This window comes from Leptonotus elevatus, chromosome 19, assembly GCF_054856555.1.
Source record: "Leptonotus elevatus isolate MCC_2025b chromosome 19, RoL_Lele_1.0, whole genome shotgun sequence".
NCBI classification, from domain to species: Eukaryota; Metazoa; Chordata; class Actinopteri; order Syngnathiformes; family Syngnathidae; genus Leptonotus; species Leptonotus elevatus.
The window spans coordinates 1,319,738-1,340,911 of NC_141257.1; the positions used below are offsets into that span (position 1 = coordinate 1,319,738).

Here is a 21,174-nt window from a genome sequence, read left to right on the forward strand (position 1 = left end):
GGGATGGTTTCCTGTTCACTTACAGTATCATCTGCCGATTTATGGTGAATTAGTGTTTTTATTTTTATTTTTATTTTTATTTTTTGCATTTTTATTTTTATTTTTATTTTTATTTTTATTTTTATTTTTATTTTTATTTTTATTTTTATTTGCATTTTTATTTTTATTTTTATTTTTATTTTTATTTTTATTTTTATTTTTATTTTTATTTTTATTTTTATTTTTATTTTTATTTTTATTTTTATTTTTATTTGCATTTTTATTTTTATTTTTAATTTTAATTTTAATTTTAATTTTAATTTTAATTTTATTTTTATTTTTATTTTTATTTTTATTTTTATTTGTATTTGCATTTATTTATTTATTTATTTATTCATTTATTATTATTATTATTATTATTATTTTTAATTTTATTTTTATTTTTATTTTTATTTTTATTTTTATTTTTATTTTTATTTTTATTTTTATTTTTATTTTTATTTTTATTTTTATTTTTATTTTTATTTTTATTTGCATTTTTATTTTTATTTTTATTTTTATTTTTATTTTTATTTTTATTTGCATTTTTATTTTTATTTTTATTTTTATTTGCATTTATTTATTTATTTATTCATTTATTATTATTATTATTATTATTATTTGTAATTATTTTTAATTCAAAATTTTTTTTAACCCAAATTAAGCTATTGCTGACACAAGTGTTTTTAGAGTGTGACAGAAATTTTGGACACAGCACAACTTAAGATAATGCAATATTTGTGCGTGTGTAATTTCCTATTATAGAAACACTTTTTCTGCGGGGTGGGGGATGGTTTCCTGTTCACTTACAGTATCATCTGCCGATTTATGGTGAATTAGTGTTTTATTTTTATTTTTATTTTTATTTTTATTTTTATTTTTATTTTTATTTTTATTTTTATTTTTATTTTTATTTTTATTTTTATTTTTATTTTTATTTTTATTTTTATTTTTATTTTTATTTTTATTTTTATTTTTATTTTTATTTGCATTTTTATTTTTATTTTTATTTGTATTTGCATTTATTTATTTATTTATTTATTCATTTATTATTATTATTATTATTATTATTTTTAATTTTATTTTTATTTTTATTTTTATTTTTAATTTTATTTTTATTTTTATTTTTATTTTTATTTTTATTTTTATTTTTATTTTTATTAGCATTTTTATTTTTATTTTTATTTGCATTTTTATTTTTATTTTTATTTTTATTTTTATTTTTATTTTTATTTTTATTTTTATTTTTATTTTTATTTTTATTTTTATTTTTATTTTTATTTTTATTTTTATTTTTATTTTTATTTTTATTTTTATTTTTATTTGCATTTTTATTTTTATTTTTATTTTTATTTTTATTTTTATTTTTATTTTTATTTTTATTTTTATTTTTATTTTTATTTTTATTTTTATTTTTATTTTTATTTTTATTTTTATTTTTATTTTTATTTTTATTTTTATTTTTATTTTTATTTTTATTTGCATTTTTATTTTTATTTTTATTTTTATTTTTATTTTTATTTTTATTTTTATTTTTATTTTTATTTTTATTTTTATTTTTATTTTTATTTTTATTTTTATTTTTATTTGCATTTTTATTTTTATTTTTATTTTTATTTTTATTTTTATTTTTATTTTTATTTGCATTTTTATTTTTATTAGCATTTTTTTTCCAGGGAGTGACATCTGTCACTACAGGGCCAGCGAATGGAAGCCCACCCCACAGAGAGCCCCTAAGGCCAAGAGATGACAGCCCACCATAAGAGGCCGTCCCCTCGGGTCTGATCACTTGCCCCGCCAACGATCATATCAGACATGCACAAAACATGCAAACAGTGTGTGAGAGCTTGAGGGAAACCTCCAATGAAAGTGGAAGCTGGTGCTGCTGTAACCTTTTGAAGTCCAATAATTCATCATATAGATTGTAACCCGAGGGTCTCGCCGGACTCCTTATTCACCACTATTTTTGACGGTAAACTATGCAGGTTGTCTTCACTTCTTTTCCCCATTTTGCTCATCAGCATAAGCAGCAACAGAGAGAGGCCTGGATGCATAATAAGAAAAGTGAGTAAATCAATCCATTTTGTTTTGCTTTTCATTGAGAGAGCATATAAAAACTTGTTGTTATAGAAAACAATATTTAAGATTTCAGTTAATACAAAAACAAATGAAACAAAGATACTGTACATTTAAACTGATATTTTTTTTAAATAGAAGAATAAAAAGAAGAATTAAGAAATGAGAATAGGATACAACTAATGTTGTATTATAATATATCATCCTGGCATGTCTTTTAGTACAATATTCTAATCTCGTTTCACTTATTTTCACCCCCCCTCCCAAAAAAGAAAACAATTTGAAAACGTCTTTATGTTCCAATTGTATACAATAATCTCTAATACAGTAGAATATTTTAACAACGCATTGTCACTCAACCCCTCCATCCCGTTTCCGTTTTCTATCGACCTACGGATCAGGAATGCGTTACATGCGCAACGAACATGTGTGTATATTCGTGTTTGGTTTGGCTCGAAGGAAAGATTCCCGGCATGGCTCGAATTCCTTCGCACTGTGGCCTTCTGCCTGCAGCGTCGCAAGGACGTTCGCCTCACGCACAACACGAGAAGACACAGCAACAACTCAGCACATTTAGGGGAGGAGTTGCTATTGTTTGCGTGAAGCATTGTGTGTCTTCTTCAGCTGGCCGGTGTGAGAGAGACAATCATGGGCTGTTTGTGTGTGTGCGTGTGTGTGGGGGGTGGGGGGGGGGTTGCAAAGTGGGTGACAGGGATCACCAAATCGGGGCCAAGTGTCTCCATGAAGTCGCACAAATCTGCAGTTTTTATCAGCTGTGACTTATTAGAGGAGGAACTATAGACGATATATAGGGACTAAAGTGGCGTAATGCCGCGGAAACATCTGAGACTCATAAAGTCGTCGCAAAATGCAAAGCAGCTGATCATATCATTGGAGTTATTGCATGCGTAGGTCATTCTTTGAAAAGAAATCCATTGCACTAAATCAACTTGACGAGGCCACCGCCAAGACCATCCATGCATTTTCTGGAGCGCTCGCAATCATTGGGCATGCCGACGAGCTGGCGCCTAGCCCATCTCACTTTTTGGGTCAAAAATGCGACCGACCTACTGCTTAGGTTGATTTGGTGCAAAACAACCCAATGTATTTTTATTTTTTAATTTTTTATTTTTTCTCGAGAAACAAAGTTTGGTCAAATTGACCCAAATAGTGGGTCGGTACATTTTCGGACCCAAACTGGGTATCTTTTCACCCAGCACTTTTAATGAGTGTCGGTTGTTTTCCGAACCCGCTCGCTGCAGCAAATTATTTTTTATTTATTTTTTTTACCCAAAGTTGGGTTACTCATATAGACCCAGCAGATTGGGTTAAAAAATTGGATTTGGGCTGGTTGTCATTTTGGAGTGGTAGGCTGAAGTTGAAGTGAATTGAATGTAACATTCTCGAGAAGCAATTGTGGCGTCTGGATGGCGCACTTGGTAACTGACTTCAGGATTGGGTTTCAAATTGGTCACGCGCAGAAAATCAATCAAGAAGTCAGGAGGTGCATCCTGTGTAAAAAACTATACCCAACATACTATATCATACAGTTGACTTGGGCGGTGAACCCATCTACATCTTCTTCACTCTAAAAACAATTGGTCAAAAAATAACCCAATTTGGGTCAAAAATGGGTCCCGCGACTCGGGTCAATTTGACCCAACTTTTTGGGTTGTTTTAACCCAAACAATCTGGGTCAAAAAGGGGCCGATCTGGTACTTGGGTCAATTTGGGTCATATTGTCGACCTGGGTAGTGGATAGCTCCTTTTGTTTGACCCAAATTGTGTGATTTTTTACACAACTGTGTAGAAAATGTTGGTCATAAAAAATGGCATACAGATAACCTTGTAACCCATTTCTTGGTAGCTTTAACTAATCACCACAGGTAGTTACTACGCCATGTTGGATTAAAATCTTGACCTCATGTACAGTGTTTCATACTCAGCCCAATGCGCTGGGTATAAATAAGCCAGCATTGGTTATTTCCCTGCAGTTTGGGTTACTTTTGACCCAATGGTTTTAAGAGCGTATGTTGTTTCCTGTTGTTTCTGTCTGAACGGGGCTTGACATGACAAGTGTAATGAGCCGAATAAGGCGGCGCGCTGCAAAACAATACAACCAACTGATCTAATTTGTCTCAACCGATTTATTTCGAGCCGCCCTTGAGTGGGAAATCTCACCCACGACGCACGCCGCTTTGCCAGAGACAATTAGTCCTAATTAGGGACTTTGCAGCAAGTGGAGGTGGTCTCTCCAGGTTACCTTCATCTCCTTCTGCGTTGCGTAGGCAACTCACTCTCATTCATAGCTCTTGACAAGCGGCTGTGGAAAATCTCACATGCCGGCTAATCTGAATTACAAATGCCTCAAAGCGTCTCCCGTCCAAATGAGACCGAGCAGAGTCTCGCCGGCGCGAGTCGGTCCTGTCTAATTGACGGAGCGGCGGCAAATCGTTGCCACCCGTCTAGGCGGGTCGTGATATTATTTAAGCAACACCCAGTTGCGAAAGTGATTATAATAAGGGTGATAATGTGGTAGCGGGCCTCTCTTCACTCCCGAGCCACCCCCCCCCCCCCCCACCCATGGTCTTCTCCATCCCCTAACAGATGCCTCCATCTATCCGTCTTCTCCGTTGACAAGCCAAGCCTTTTGAGCGTCCCCTCAGATGTGTGTGCGTGCGCGCGTGCGTGCGTGTGTCTGCGTCCATCTGTGTCTTCATCCTCCAGGCGACAGGACCAGCAACTTCTCCAAGCAACCCCCCCCCCCCCCATATCATGATATGAGTGCTTTAAGTTACAAATGTGGGTAAAAAAAAAGAACCCACAATTGGGTCATAAAGGGACCAACCGAACTGCTTGGTTTAATCATTGAAACCAAAATGTTGGGTTAAATTTAAAAAAAAGTTTTTTTTTATTATTTTTTTGCAAAAAGCACCCAAAATTCTTTTTTGGGAGGGGGGGGGGGGTGTTGAAATGATTAACACAGTCCAAAAACAATTGAGGTCAGAACTGGATTGTTCCACTGCTTGGGTCAATTTGAACCATTATTTGGGGGATGATTTTGTACAAAATGGGTCAGTTAAATGATTTTTTATTTTATTTTATTTTTTTAATAAAACCATTAATTTTTTTGTTTTGTTTGAACATCACAACCCAAAAATTAGGTAGTAGTGACTTGCTCCATTTTGACTGTTTTTAGAGTGCACACAAAACCCCATATTTGGGTTGTGGATTATTCATTTGACCAAACTTGGTTGAAATTAATAACCCGAAAATTTGGGTCAGTCTCCTTTTGACCCAATATGTTTTTAGAGTGCACAGGTTGTTAAACCAACCCTTTTTTTAAATTATTTTATTTACCCAACTGTTGCAATAACCATCTTTCCCAATTAAGATGAATGAAAGACTTTTTATTTATTTTATTTTTTTAAAGCAGGTCGAGGTGATTGTACACGTAATTCTCTTTGTTTTTAGTTTGACAGTAAACTTCAACTGGGAGCGACACTAAGCTGCTTGAACCTTTGAACGTTCTGAACTCCTGTGGCCAAGTTTGGTCCTCGAGAGCCACTGTCCAGCCTATTTTCCATGTCTCCCTCTTTCAGCACAGCTGAATCTAATAATGATCAGCTCATCAGCAAGCTTCGCAGAAAGCCTGATAACGATCCTGATCATGATGATCAGGTGTGTTAGTGGAGGGGAACATGGAAAACAGGCTGGATATTGCGCTGCTAATGTTAGTTAGCATTTGACCCCCATAAATCAATTTGTCTATATATTGAATTTGATTTGATTTGCCACTCAAGACAGTCTTAAAAGCAAGAGGCCAAAATAATTGGATTTCCGTCAGCGCCTCAAAGCTACGTTTGACTCTTAGCAAATTAGCATGCTAAACTCATAGTGGGGGAAAAAAGTGATTGATTTTTGGCTAATGAGTTTGGGGGGGGGGGGGGTGTATCCCAAAGTCCTGTGAAATCAGAAATGTTAAGCAAAAAGATGAGTTGAAAGCATCACATAATCAAAGCATTTTTTTGCTTTGTGATGTCTTGAAAGTACAGCCCATTCGGTAAAAGTAAATATGTGACACCAACTTTATTTTTCACATCAAATAAGTATTTGTCGGAATGTTATTATTATTTTTTTTTGTGTGTTTTTTTTTTTAGAAACGACTGCTCCACAATTCTCTATCAGCTCGTCAAGGCTACATCTTCGCTGCGTTCACAAGGCAAGTGAGGACAGTCGACTTGAAGGCTGCAGAATTCTTCAGGTAAAAGTGCTGACTGTGCATCAAATATTTCATTTTATACGTAACACGACTTGCTTCTGGTTAAAATTGGGTACGCCGTGTACCGAGACTGGGCTGAGGAGGAATACATTTGGCGTGATCACGTGGCGTCAGGGCACGAGGCTCTGAAATATGGAAACGACATTTAACACACACACACACAAAAAAAAAAGAAAAAAAAAAAAGCAGACAAAACAGAACCGCTGTCTCGGTTTAGACTTTTAGTTTCAAGGCACGGTGAAGTCAAGTGATTTTCGCGCTTGTGCTTCTCACCGCTAAAAAGTCTTCTCAATAGCGGGTCAGCGTGTTCTTGTTGACAAAAGGAACAGGTGCCAAAAGAGAGAGCTGATTAAATTACATGGAGGAGAAGAAATAATGTCGCGTTTCATAAAAGCCTACCAGCAATATTTGAAGCCGCAGCATTCAAATATATGTAATTTTTTTTAACATCCCTTTATGTGACTCGCTGTGAGTGCGAACGGTTGTTTGTCTCTACTGTATATGTGCCCTTGCTGACTGGCTGGCGACCAATTCCGGGTGTCGTCCGCCTTTCGGCCCCAAATCAGTTGGGCAAGGCTCGCGCAAGCCTGAACAAGATATGCGAGGTTGAAATGGATGAATGGACATAGATACAGTAAACCCACAGTTTGATATTTTTTGTGTGTGTGGGTAGACGGAGGATGGAGGGGGGGGGGGGGTATCTGGGAGCATGGTTTTCTATGTATAATACTGTTGATGTCATTTGATAAATGTCTTCCAAGAAAAAAAGTTATCCCAAATTTTTTTTAATTGGGGGCCAAAAGGGGCCGATACACTACTTGGGTCAATTTGACAAAAAAACATTTGGTTATTTTGCACAAAAGAAACCAAAAAAATTTGTCATTTTGTTTCAAACAACCCAAAAAAAATGGATCGTTTTGTACAAAACAACCTCAAAAATTGGGTCATTTAGTGGAAAAGAACCCAGAAAGTTCACTTAAAAAAAAAAGCTAGGTAAATAACCCGAAACAGTTTTTTACAAAACAATTGGGCCATCCAATACAAAATAACCGAGAAAGTTCTCATTCTCAAAACAGTTGGGGCAAAAATAATAATAATAAAAAAAAATACAAAAATAAAGTTGTTTGATATAAATAAATAAATAAAAACAACGCAAGGTTTGGTCAAATTGACCCAAGTAGTAAATTGGCATCTTTTTTTTTTTAATTGGGTATAAATAAAAAAAAAGATGGCAATTTACTACTTGGGTCAATTTGACCAAACTTTCCGTTGTTTTTATTTATTTTTATTATTATTATTTTTTTTATATCAAACAACTTTATTTTTGTATTTTTTTTTCCAATGACAGACAGTCATGGATCAGCCCCTTTTTTTTCCTCACCCAAATTGGGTTATTCTTGACCACTGTATCGCAGTAAACACACTCCCATCAGTCCATCTCAGATGTGAAAGGTTACGTAACATACGGTAAAACGAGTGGCTAGAATACTTCCGCAACTATTGACTCGCCCTTGTTTGCTTACATTTGCGTATAACAGTTGCGTGGCAGGCGTGTGTGCCTTCTACCCCCCCCCCCCCCCCCCCCTTGTTGACTGAGCGTTTGCATATGAGGTACACTCACTGGCCACCGTTACACCTGCACACACGGCTCCTGCACTGAAACAGGTTTCTAATATTCTTCAAATGTGGTCGACCCCGCACATGATGATGAAAAAAATGGGTATGGCAATATAGGGTATGAAAAGTCTACACACCCCTGTACAAATACCAGGTTTTGGGGATACAAAAAAAAAAAGCCAAAATATTAGAAGCACCATTCTAACCCGGTGGGTAGTAGGTAATGTCTGGTCGGTGCTGCATTTCACTTTCCTTTCTTTTCTTTGATCCTTCCTCTGGTCTCCTGACAACCTCACGACTCTAGCTGGATTCTGAAGTATTCGGTTTAGGTGAACGGTATGGGATTTTTAATAGGTTTTAGGTGAACTAATGAGTACACACACACTCACACGCACGCACACATGCACACGCACATGCACATCCTCACACACATAAAAAAAAAAAAAAAAGAGTAATGATGATGACATGTCAAATCGGTAAAATTATCGAATGAACAATACTGAGCTCTCAAAAAAAATTTAAAAAAATAAAAGAAACACCTTTCTCATGTGCAATGCTTCAAGAATGCTCAATAACATCGCCCCGCCAAGTATCAGTTATGTAATTGCATTCAAGTCTGCTCTCGTGAACCGTTATCGCTTCACCTCCCTGATCCGTCGCTATGTTACTTTCCCTCCTCATATCAACGGAGCCTTTCGTTCACCTCCGCGCTCGTCTCCGCGTTCTTCTGAACTTCTTCCTCTTGATTATTCCGCATAAATCTTCAGCCACTTTCTCATCCACACAAATATACCTTTTGCCCTTTTCTCCCCGCGTTCTCTTTTTCTTTCTCTCCGGCCTGCACTGACAGCGTCTTAATCCGGGATTGATTTTTTTTTACCCAGAATGCAATAAAAGTCACGGAGGGGGGGGGAAGGAGAGAAGAAGTGAGCAACAGCGGTAGCGTAATTCGGGGATAGGCAAGGTGGAGAGGTGACCTGTCGATACGGCGCGGAGACATGACGTCCTGAACGGAAGCACGCTCGCCTTTGTATTCATTATTCTTCCCGCAATCATTTTTCCAGTGGTAATTTTCCAATTTGCTGCGTCACTGATTAAAATCAATATGGCGTTTAATGACATGCTGCTGTTGTTCTTGTATTTATGCTAATCGCTTATTTTGATTTTCTGCTCATAATGGGAAACATCCCCGTCGCCAATTACTGACAGGCCACATTGTGCAGCTGTAATTGCTCCATTCGAAATCACCGCAAACATTTTGCCGCGCGTATCTTCATTACGGTTTTGAAATTTGTGTGAAATTCAGGCTCGTGTCTTTCCAACAAGGGCATATTTTAAGAAAGGAAATGTATTGTGCATTTTTTGTTGACCAGTTAAAATGACAATTCTTGCTTAAATTAGCCGGTTTTGAATGGGGGGGGGGGGTCGTTCTGGAGCTAGGTGGTTACAACAATGCGAGTACCAACTACCGGCTCAGAGTGAAGAAAAAAGCTGGTAAATGAGCTATACGTTGGGCAGTGAACTCAGCACAACTCACTTTAGTAAAAGCAGCAGTTTGGCAAATAGTAAAAGATTCTTGAAAAAAATGTGTGGGTTATTCATTTGACCCAAGTGTTTGGGTTATTTCTTAAAAAGCAGAGTCAAATGAATCGCCCCAAAATGTTGGGTTGGTCCCTTTTGGCCCAATTGTTTTTAGGATGTGGGTTATTTATTTTATTATCATTATTATTATTTTATCCAGTCCGTTTTCAGCTTTGATGTGTTGCCGTGCAAATATTATTTTGTCCAATGCCTTCACAGTTTCCAGTGCAGGCGTTGACCACACACGCACACACACACACACACACACACACACACACACACACCATTGAAATCACCGCAATCAAATTTTAGATTCACCCGATAGCAGGCGTGAATCTAAAATTTGAGTTTTAGCCATCCTCTAATTGGTTCAGCTACGTTAACTTCTGATTGGGCGAGCTTGACGCGCATCAAAGCTTAATTTATGATGGAGGATGATGTCGGACCGTGATTCAAAATTTCACTTTCAAGGCGCACTTTTCAAGAAAAACTGGATTTTATGAAGCTTGGCTTGGTCAACCTACACTGTTGCTGTGTGACTTGTTTCGAACCAGATTATTTTATTTTATTATTTTGTTGTGGTTTTCTGGGGGGTGGGGGGCTTATTAAGCACTTTGTATTAGTGGAACAGTAGCTTACACTGATTGGCTGGAGGAAAGAAAAAAAAATCTCCTGTGTGTGCATCAGCATGTCTCGTGAGTATGATGTGATTTATTGAAAGTTTTTATATTGATATATATTGTTTGTGAACTGCTGTATTGTTGTGCAGAGGTTTGAAGTTTGGTGATGTATTAAAAGATAAAGGTAATTATTATTATTTTTTTTAATCCTTCATCCTCAAATCCATGAAATGCCTGTCTCGTCTTTAATGCCACATATATTTACTGTATATGGGTTTTTATTTAGTGACGTTATGGTGTTGTTAAAAGGTGGATTAGGTCACTTTAATGCCCACTGAAAGTCCACTGGGCAGTATAGCAACACTCAGGAACAGAACCGAACAAAAACAAAATTGTTGTCCTGTATGGCTGGAACTGTTATTTTATTTTTCATTTTTAACTGAAACTGTACCTTTTGAAAATGAAGCATATACTTAGGTGGAAGGGTTAGAGGTTTACGTGAAACGTAGTCTGCAGTAGATGGATGTGAGAAGCATCTGGACTGAAAGCCAATCCCCTCCCATGTTGATGCGTGCGTTTGCCCGCCTGCGTGTGCGTGTGTACGTGTGTGTGTGTGTGTGTGTGTGTGAGGGAGGTCACCGGCATCCAGCGTGGTAGCAGCTGTCCTTCTTTTTCCTGTGCGGTCTCACAGATTACATGAAATGAACCTGTAGAAGGCCAGACACGCTGATGGGTGCCTCCCCAGACTAGGTGTCCATTGATCAGCCGAGAAGGTCAAGTCGGGTGGGGAAGGTCACCTGACATGACATGAGGAAGGACCCTGGAGAGGGTATATATATATATATATATATATATAGCCTAGCAACAAAGATAGTTTTATAGTAGCGCCAAAATAGTCAAAAGGAGCTAAAGATGTGAAATCTCGCCCGCTTATTTCATCTAAATAGATTTTTTTTTTTTTGACGAGCTATTTCGAAGATGCTGCTCTGTACATTTACCACCACCATTTACTCTGGATGACTAATTCAAGGGGAAGACGATTAAGTGCTTCACACGAGATAAAAGGGAGAAAATGAAGAGGGGCTGAGGGGGGGGGGGGGGGGTTGGGGGGGGACGTACTGCCGACTGGGAAATCGAGAGCAGGCGGAGTGTTTCTCCAGTTGGTTAGCCCGACATCTCCCCTGAGAGACAGAGGCGCTCCTCTAATGATTCTGGGTTTCATGTCGGGTCGAGATGTTTTTGATCAAGGGTGATCGGGGGGGGGGGGGTATATAAGATCAGGGTGGATAGAAAGAAGGCGAGAAGAGGAACAGAGGAGCAATGACAAGAGATATGAGGGGTGTCTAAATAGGAAGACTGACGAGGGCTGGGATTTCCCTGCTGTCTGCTTGTTGATGAACTTCGGAGGAGAAGTTATAAATGGGATATTTCCCAATCATCGTTCTCGAGACGTTGGCTCGAGCCAAAGTTCCGTGACTCACTTAGAGGGTTTCGTATGGCAAGAAAAACAAGTGTCAGCAGTTGTTGTGTACAGCTGTTGAGAATACACACACGCGCACGCACACACATTGTGTATACAGTAGCATTTGAAGAGCAAGGGCAAAGCAGCTTCCACTAAATATTGATTACATGCGGTGACATGCATGTGGCCATGAAACTCCTCCACGTACAATAGGATTTTCCAGGGGTGGGCACATTTCTGTGTTCAAGAGCCACAATTGCATTATTATTATTTTTTTTTACAATAGACAGATAGGCCACGGTTACTTGTAAATAAGGTAAAAAATAAAATAAATTCAAACGTGTATAAAATAGACATGTAAAATAATTAGCTATTTTTCAGTTGTTGTCATTAGCTAATTTAGCATTTTGGTCAATCAGTTCACAACTGTAACAAAGCAAAAGGTACATGTTTTGATTGCATAAAAGCCCGAGTTAAATACTTTTTGTCATACACAAGTAAATGTATTTCTACTCACAAAAATTTGACAACTCTACATATTGAAAGACGTATGAGAATGTCTTTAAAGTCCATGTACTTGTAGGCTAAGTAAAAATGTTCCACGAATGGTGCCCACTTGTGGCTTCCTATTACGACCTCAAGCTGGACATCAACGTCTACATATTAGTACTACGAGTGACATTATAAAATTCTACAAGCTAACATGTAGCGCTTCTCTAGCAGTACTAGTGACATGCAGATGCCAACTAGTGCAGTTTTGCCTCACTATTAACATGAAATTGTCACATTTGTAGGCTAAAAGTGTGTCCAAATATCATATAGTAAGGGGGAAAAAATATTACTGAGTTGTTTTACTAGTGCACTGAATTTTCTTCTACATGACGGATATGAAGGATTTAAAATAAATGCTTTGATGTTTGAATTCATTCATGTTTGACCAGTTCAAACTTTAAAACAGTTCAGCTAATCCCTACCACAAAATGTTTTAAAAATTCCAAATATAAGCCAAACTTTTATTTTTGTTTCCCCCCATTTATTTCAAAAATTTTCGACCGATTAAAAGCGTTCCAAGTTCCAACATTAAACCGCTACAGTTTATCCCTCAACAGCACTCTTTATTTGTTATGAGCGACACTGTCACTTTAAATTATGGGCGTGGCTTCCCTACTACGACCCGCCCTCTTATGCATAATAGCCAAGTGTCCTTTCCCGGGAAATCACACTGCGCGCCAGTGTGCATAAGAAAGTGAACGCAGACGCAGACGCAGCTCGCGCGGTTACTGCGGCAAGTTTCACACCGGATTTGTTTGGCGACTGTTTACGAACGCTGGCGGAAGACAAACGAAGAGGAGGAAGAAGAAGCTATGCGCCGTTTGACGCTCACCGTTTAGGTCGTTTGCTTGACTGAGGATCTATGAAGGAGCACGCAGGTTTTTCAACGTGCACAGCAGGTAAAAACCCAAAAAAAAAATCCGCCCTCCTCTATTCCAACTGATTCGCACACCGATTCTGACGGTAATTGAAGTCCCCAGCTGCTGCGCCTGAGCTCATCTGGCTCTCGTTAAAATAATTGTTAAGAGAAGCGGACCTGGTCTCAAGTTTCCGCCGGTAATTGATCCACCGCCGTCTAATTTAATCACCTTTCTGCTGATCAGCTGAACCGCCCCCACTCTCAGCTTTGCCACCGTCTACTACTAAAAAACACTGTTATATAATGAAACTCCTGTTGCGAAACTTGAAAGTTCTCAGCTAAGGGAAAATGCACACTTTTTTTTTTACTTATCAGTGAGTGGTTTGTGACCGGTCTTGTTAGACGGCGTGACATTTTTTTTAAAATCCTTAACTCCCTGGCGGCATTAATTAACTAGGCGTACCAAAACAGAGGTGGGATTGCATGGTTGAGAAATTGGATAACATGCACGATTATGGGGTTCCGTTTTTTCAGCTTTCAGTTCATGAATGCAGACTTGGGTTCAGGATGCCGAGGATTCAGTCAGATTGTGCTCTTCTCTCTGCAGACTGAAGGAACAGGGAGTGGGAACCTCCATGCTGGGCATCAGCTCCTCCGCGGCACCCCGTTATGACAGCTGGGACATGGACCACCTGGACCACTACCAGCACTACTTCTACGACGACCACCACAACCCGGACGAGGATTTCTTCAAGTCTACGGCGCCCAGCGAGGACATATGGAAGAAATTCGAGCTGGTCCCCACCCCGCCCATGTCCCCCATCCGGACGGTGGAGGGGTCGGGCAGGTTCGGGCTGGTGTGCCCCACGCTGGGGGACAAGCTGGAGTGGGTGTCGCAGTTTTTGGGGCAGGAGGACGAACAACAACAACAACAGCAGCAGCAGCAGCAGCAGCAACAACAACAACAACAACAACAGCAGCCGGACCTCCCCTGCAAAGTGACCCCGACAACGGACTCCGTGGGGAACCTGAGCTCCATCATCATCCAGGACTGCATGTGGAGCGGGTTCTCGGCCGGTCGGCAGCTTGAGAGAGTGGTGGGGGAGCGCTGCCACCCCTGCCAGGCCAAGGGTGCGCCCGCCAACACCAAAGTGGTCACTGGAATGTCCCCGGGGAGGGCGCAGGGTTTGCCCGCCGACGCGCTACCTCTCGGTTGTTTGGTGGCGGATTGCGTGGACCCGACCGCTGTGCTCACCTTCCCCTTGGGGGGAGGCTGCAAGAAGCAAGTCTCGTCTGGGTCCGAGTCTCACACCAACTCATCAGGTCAGTGTGTAGCAACAATCTAACAATACCGTCGTGCCTTGAGATACATTCTCTTTCCCCCTTTGAAATAAATGTTAAAACGCAATTTAAAAAAAAATCGCCCCAAATTAGTTTGTTGAAAAAACACACATTAATAACATTTGGTCTCTTCTTTTGTGGACTATTGGCAATCTGCGACCCGGCTTAATGACTCATTACTGCCACCAATTGGCGTTGCCCTTCCATTGCAAGGAAGCCAATGTGAATTGATGGTGGCCAATGTTGTGAAGTGTGCCGATGCCATCTCGCAGTGGGCGTCTGCATCACTTCCACAATAGGCCACGCCCCTGAAAGGCACACAATTATTATTATTTTTGCTTAACTACACTTTAAAACTTTACATTTTGTTTACTGTTTACAGTTATATTATACAATATTTAATATAAATATCTCATTTGACCAATTTGACTTTATTTTTTATTGTTGCCTGTACTGTGCCCTTTGAGATTTATTTTATAAATCTATAAATTGCGTTATGAATAAAATTTATTATTATCGGTACTCTTGACGGCAGCCGACATCAGTATTTGCTGCCCTCTTGTGGCTGTTTTACAATCAGATACTGGAAATTGTATGCAATTTTTTTGGGGAAATTTGATGTATCAAGTACTTGTACAGTAATTCTACGCTGGTTATAGTTTTGTAATGGTGTAGAACTGTTCTCCATGTTAAAGTATGTTTAATTTTTTAACTCGTGTAGGTAAGGTAACCCACATTTTTACTCCGCTACAAAGTACAATTCCTAATATGATACACATTGTTAGATTATTTTGGTCTTTGAGAGTTCCTATCAAAATGGAAGCTGTATTTTTTTTTTTTTTTTATGTAGCCCTGAAGTGTACGGCTCATCTATGATGAGTCTGAGGCCGCGGGAGTCAATATTTAGCTCCGGCGCTCCGCTCTAGCTGCCAATAAGAATGCGCGTGTGGTACATGACTGCATTGCATTACCTTGGTGCATGCAACACATGCTCCAAGGGGCGACACGCCCATCTGAACATCTGCCGCCTGGCCCGGCGCCAGCAGACCAGCTGCTACCTCTCCCCCCCACCCCCTCCGCTCTGACTTACGACGACGACGGCAGCTCCCTCTGCAGTGCCATCTTGCGCTTGGCGCCAACTTGATAGATAAGGAGATGTCTTGCATAAGTGACTGTGACATGCTTTTGTCAAAATATCCCAGGGATCGAGAATTACAGCACGTTTGTACACTCTATTATGTGAACCTCCTAGAGAATGAGCTGGTTTTGAGGGGGTGGATCAGATCAGCTCACCTTTCCCGCGCTCGTTGCCACGACGACAATTTGTGTATGCCGCATTTCCTCACCTTTTAGAGCCAAGTCGCATATTTTACCTTGGAAATTATGACGGCATACCACCACCAACCCCCTCAAAAAAAAATCAACGAGTATTTGATCCCCTCCGTCCCACCAATGAGGTTTATAACTGCTTGTAAGTGAAAGCGTTACATAAATCACTTCAACTCACTTCAATATAGTTCCTTGGCATCAAGATGCCACAAGATGGCATCAAAGCAATACTTATACGGGTTGTTAGCCTGAGCACAAAAACGGAAATAATGTGAAATTTTCAGCAAATAACAGAAGATTGGTAAAAAAAAAAAAAAAAATTCCTGTAAGTAGGTAAAATCAAATCTTCGGTGGAACAATGTAATTATTGCTAGCTTATTAGCATAGTTGCCTCAATCATATTTTGATGTTTTTCATGAAGGATTTTTTTTTTTTAGCAAGCACATAAAAAAAAAAAATTATTTCATATTGTAGCCGTAAGATAAAAAATGACTTGAACAATTGTGCTATGCAGACCGAATAGCGGGAAAAAAATGATGTAAATATTATTCTAAAATGCTTAAAAAAAAGAGCTGAAACACAAAAAACGGGTGGAAATGTGGGTAAAAAAAACCACACAAAATAATTTATTTATTTTATTTTTTAATGTAAAAAAAAAAAATCCCAACCATCCGTGATTACCAATCCGCGAGTTTGTGGGGGTCTGCTGCACACCGAAATAATGACAACCTCAGTTTATTCACAGATGTTCTTCCTCAATGTGAAATCTGAGCATGCTAGTTTGAACATGAAGGTTTTCTGTTTTCCGAATGGCAATTGGCGTATACACGGACGGGTTAATTGTCCCTTCTGCCACCTAGAGCATTTATTTGTAACGAGTAAACACATTTATGAACCATTGAAGTGAAATGCAGCTCTGCTTACCGTGTTTTGACGACGTAGTCCGACTGTGGTTTGAAAGTGGCTCGGGACATTAGGCTAGTGTAGCCACCAGGTCAAAGGCGATGTGAATTGGTTACATTACACAACAGCGGGGTGGAACTTTAGGAGGGCTCACTCGGACAATTTTCGGGTTCAAAGATTTGATTGGTTAATTTCACACTTGGGTTGGACTATTAATAAACAAGCAATTAAAAGGTCGCCTTTCTATAATATGTTCCAAACTTGGAGACCTACTTTTGCATTTCCACCCCGTGAGCTCGGTATGTAGGCGAGCATGTGATGTCGAAATGGGAGCGTGCATAATGGCGCGCGGAATGTCACAAAGGGGACTTGTTGCTACATTCCTCCATTCAACATGCCGCGGCACCAATTGTGTCAGCGGGGTGAGCAGCGCCGGCCCCCGGCCGGGGACGAGGTCGACGGGGTTTGCGCAACTCAGTTTTGACGCCAGTTCTGATTCAGATTAGAGAGAAGGAAAAAAAAATAGTAGTAGTCATCATTGGACAGTTTTCATTCAAGCTTTTTTTTCTTTTTTTTTTTGATAGTGTTCCTTTGGACCCGCCTCCCTCAAACTCCTCTCACCTATTTTATGGTGTCCTTCCTCGAGAGATTACTACTTCCCGAGCAGTGTAATCCGCTGAGGTGCAATTACTTTAAAAGCGCGTTTCAATTTACAAGAGCAGAGAAAATCCCTCCAGATTTTCTTCTATTGCCAGGATTGGCGTCTCGCTAAGCCTTTTCGCACCATGTTGAAAAGTCCTTCTCCTGTTGAAGTCAATGAAACAACGAGGGATCCTGAGCAGCGTAGAAAATACATTTCCACCTGAGCGCCTTTTTAACTTTGTCCAAATGAATGAATGAAGATTGGGAATTTCTACTCAGGAAGCCAAATGCTGTTTGGCGTTATGAGAACATATATAAAAAATTTTCATCTGGAATTGTAAAAAAATAAAAATAAATTGTGGTTAATTTTTCAAATTTATTTTCCCTTTCGGACATAGTATTTATTACAACAGCCTTTGAGGGTCCGGGCATATAAAAAAAATTAAATAAAAAATTTTCATATAATTGACCGTAGTATTTTTTTACTACAAAAATCACAGCAGTTTTAATAAGCATAATTTTTTTCTCTCTGTTCAGACAAGCTTGGGCCCTGTAATGGCATTTCAATAAAAAAAATATAAAAAAGATTTGATAAAAAAGTGCATTGAATTAATCTTTTATAGAATGAGTTCAATAAACTCAAATTGGTAAATTTATTAAAGTGAAAGTCAAGCTTAAACATTTCATGACAAATATGTTATGTGACCTCACTGTTATGAAGCAAAATCAACCGTTTTTATCCATCTTAGAGGGCGGCCATTTTGCCACTTGCTGTCGACTGAAGATGACATCAATGATACTCGGGGCACAGGCAACAACCAATCATAGCTCACCTTTTTTTCTGGAGCTGTGCTGTGACAAAATGGCCGCCCCTCTGAGATGGATTAAAAACGGCTGGATTTTGCTGCTTAACTCGTATTCCACTAACGAAATATTAACCAGAATACCATATTTAGACAAGTGGGGCTGCATAGAACATATAGTCAATAATTAATATTTTTTTGACTTCCCCTTTAATAATGAACCACAATTAGGTGGGGTTCACTCTATTCACTCTGGTCTCTGTCCTTCCAGATGACGATGATGATGATGATGACCAAGACGACGATGAAGAGGAGATCGATGTGGTGACCGTGGAGCACAAGCAACAACGCAAACCCCGCCGGTTGGTCCACGGCCGCAAACCCGCGACCATAACGGTGCGAGCAGACCCACTGGACCCCCCCTGCATGAAGCGGTTCCACATCTCCATCCATCAACAGCATCACAACTACGCCGCCCCGTCGCCGGACACGCTCCCGCCATCGTCGGCGGAGCCGCCGGCCTCCCGCAAGAGGTTCCGGCAGGAGGCCTCGGCCCCGGCGCACCACCAGCCGGGTCAGCACTCCCACTACCAGCAACCCCGGCTCGGCCACGCCCCCTCGAACTTGGACTGCAGGCGGTCTCACGTGGCCGCGACGGGGGCCCGTTCGGAGTCGCCCGACCTCGGAGCCTCGTCTCCCGCGTCGCCGTCGTCGCCCCGCTGCTCCTCGTCGTCGTCCTCGCCGCCCCACTCGCACACGCCGCCGCCACTTTCCAGCCCGCAGTCGTCGGACTGCGAGGACACGGACCGGCGCAAGGCTCACAACTTCCTGGAGCGCAAGCGGCGCAATGACCTGCGCTCGCGCTTCCTGTCGCTCCGGGACGAGATCCCTGGCTTGGCCGACTGCGCCAAGACGCCCAAGGTGGCCATCCTGACGCGGGCCACCGAGTACCTGCGGCAGCTGCACGCCGGCGAGCGGCAGAAGGTTCAGGAGAGGAAGCAGCTGAAGGCCAAGCAGGCGCAGCTGCTGCAGAGGTTGGCGCAGCTTAAGCGATCTTGAACGCTCTTGAAACTGAAAACTGAATGGACACTCTTCAAGACATGTTGGAATTGTGCGGGTGGATTTTCTTTCAATTTTTTGTTTGTTTGTTGTGATTTGCACATTTTGCTTCTGAGCGATAGACGAAGGCTGTCAGGTCGGAGGACGGTAAGCTAACAGGTCCTTGGTTATCTCCATACACTGCTTGCTAAAAGTTAGCGATATTGGGCATGGAACCTAAAATGCACTAAAATCGTTCTTTTGAATCCACATGGCCAACTGTGTTCAATGTAATCAGCCGATTCCCAAATACATTTCCGAGAACATCCATCTACGCCTTTCTGTGACTCTTCCAGTCTCTTTGTTGCAACCTACAAGAAAGTAGCATCCATAAAATGGCACATGAATTTCCTGCTTCATTTGGAACTGGTATTGGTCGTCTAAGATGCATAAATTGATCAATAGTACCTAAAAACTGTTTCTCAGAGGGAAGTGGAGACTGGAGGATTGACAGAAAAGCATTCTAGTTGAGAGCAACAAGAGGTCAAATTAATATTTTAGGTTCATTCAAAAAGAGAGATTTTTGTCCCATGCTAATTAGACTCTTATGTAGCATGGGTGGAGGGGGTCTCCGTGTGGTGTCTGATCCAAACAGACTGAAGGACCCCCCCCCCCTCCCCGAACATTTATTTCTGCGCCGTTTTGTGCCATTCTCCATAGCCCTACAACGTGAACTAAATGGTGTCAAGCTGTGACCATTTGTAGCTCAAGTGCAACTTATTTGTAGCGTTCTCAATTTTTTGGGGGGGGATTCTATTTTACCCCTCAAACTAGAATCTGTACAACTGTAGAATTTACTGTGCCATGGAAAGCAGCCAAAAGGTGAATGTCGACTTCAGTAGAGCAACCAAAAGAAATTCCCACGAGGGCTTCGGTTTTGTTTGTCAACCGTTTTGGGAAATGAAACACACGGTGTATTTCAATTTTCTTGCTGTCTAGTTCTATTTGTGAAGGTTTCTTTTGATAGGTTGCGGATGCCTCCAGAAGACGCCTTTCCAAGTTTGCAGGCGATCCCGTTGTGTGTACATAGTAGCCCGTTTCTGTACAGTTCCTTCTGAACCAAAACCAGAGCTGTGTATTATATTCCTCCCCAAGTTTTTTTTCTTTTTTTCTTTTCCCCATTTGCATCTTAAAGCTTACTGGCTTTTTTTTCCAGAGATGACGCGAAGCTTCTATTTTTGTTAATAAAATGAAACAAAACACAGTTGAACATGAAACACTTTTCACACAGCAATGCCTCTTTGTTTGCATTTTGTGTCTTGGGCTACAAAAAAAAAGAAAGAAAAAAAAGTCACACTTAAAGTTTGATACTCTATTTTCCTACAGAGCTGTGTTGCGTGTGAGCTGCTTTTTGTTAATGTGGCTGTCAGGGGCCTACCTGGTGGTTGTGTGCTGAATGCGGACATGTCATATTAATGTGATTAAAAGCCTCTGGAGCTGTAGCACCGTCTTGGTGGGGAAGGAAGGCTCTTAATGATCCTATTGTTACTGCTTTTTGCATGCTCGCTGCTCCCCGCAGTCCAAAAGCAATCTAAAATAACTCAGAGTAGCATGTTCTGACCTTGCCAGCACTCAGGAATAGCTTTGTTGCTTATATCCCGTTGTATGTTACAACCTCAGGACCCCCCCTCCCTGACTCAATGATTCACCGCGTTTCCATATCCCTCCGTTCATCAATTCAGGACAAACCAGCAGATGCCCCTCGTTTTATTTCCGCCGAAGGCCTCATCACTTATTTAAATGTTCGATTTGTATCTGTTGCCAGACGTGGACGTTGCTAATACTTTTGCAGTTGGTGACTTATGGAGCCTTGTTTCAGCACTTTTGTTTTTTTTCTGTACCTCATAAGCCTATATGTATGAAGAGTCGGTCAGAAAATCAATAAATGTAATTGTTTGACATTATATCGGGACCTATTTGTCTTATTACACTCCAACATCTTGATATACACAGTAGGAGTAAACACAAATGTCACTCCTTGTCTTTATTCT

General features: G+C 40.1%; 1 protein-coding gene across 1 annotated transcript; it reads left to right on the forward strand.

The window, feature by feature from the left end:
- The first annotated feature begins 12,898 nt into the window (after nt 1-12,898).
- Nucleotides 12,899-21,087, forward strand: LOC147157384 (protein L-Myc-1b-like). The gene is made up of 3 exons (XM_086061953.1): nt 12,899-13,107; nt 13,675-14,390; nt 18,357-21,087. Exons 2-3 carry the CDS (start codon nt 13,703-13,705, stop codon nt 19,142-19,144), a joined length of 1,476 nt encoding a protein of 491 aa, XP_085918079.1. The 5' UTR covers nt 12,899-13,107; nt 13,675-13,702; the 3' UTR covers nt 19,145-21,087.
- Nucleotides 21,088-21,174: the final 87 nt, after the last annotated feature.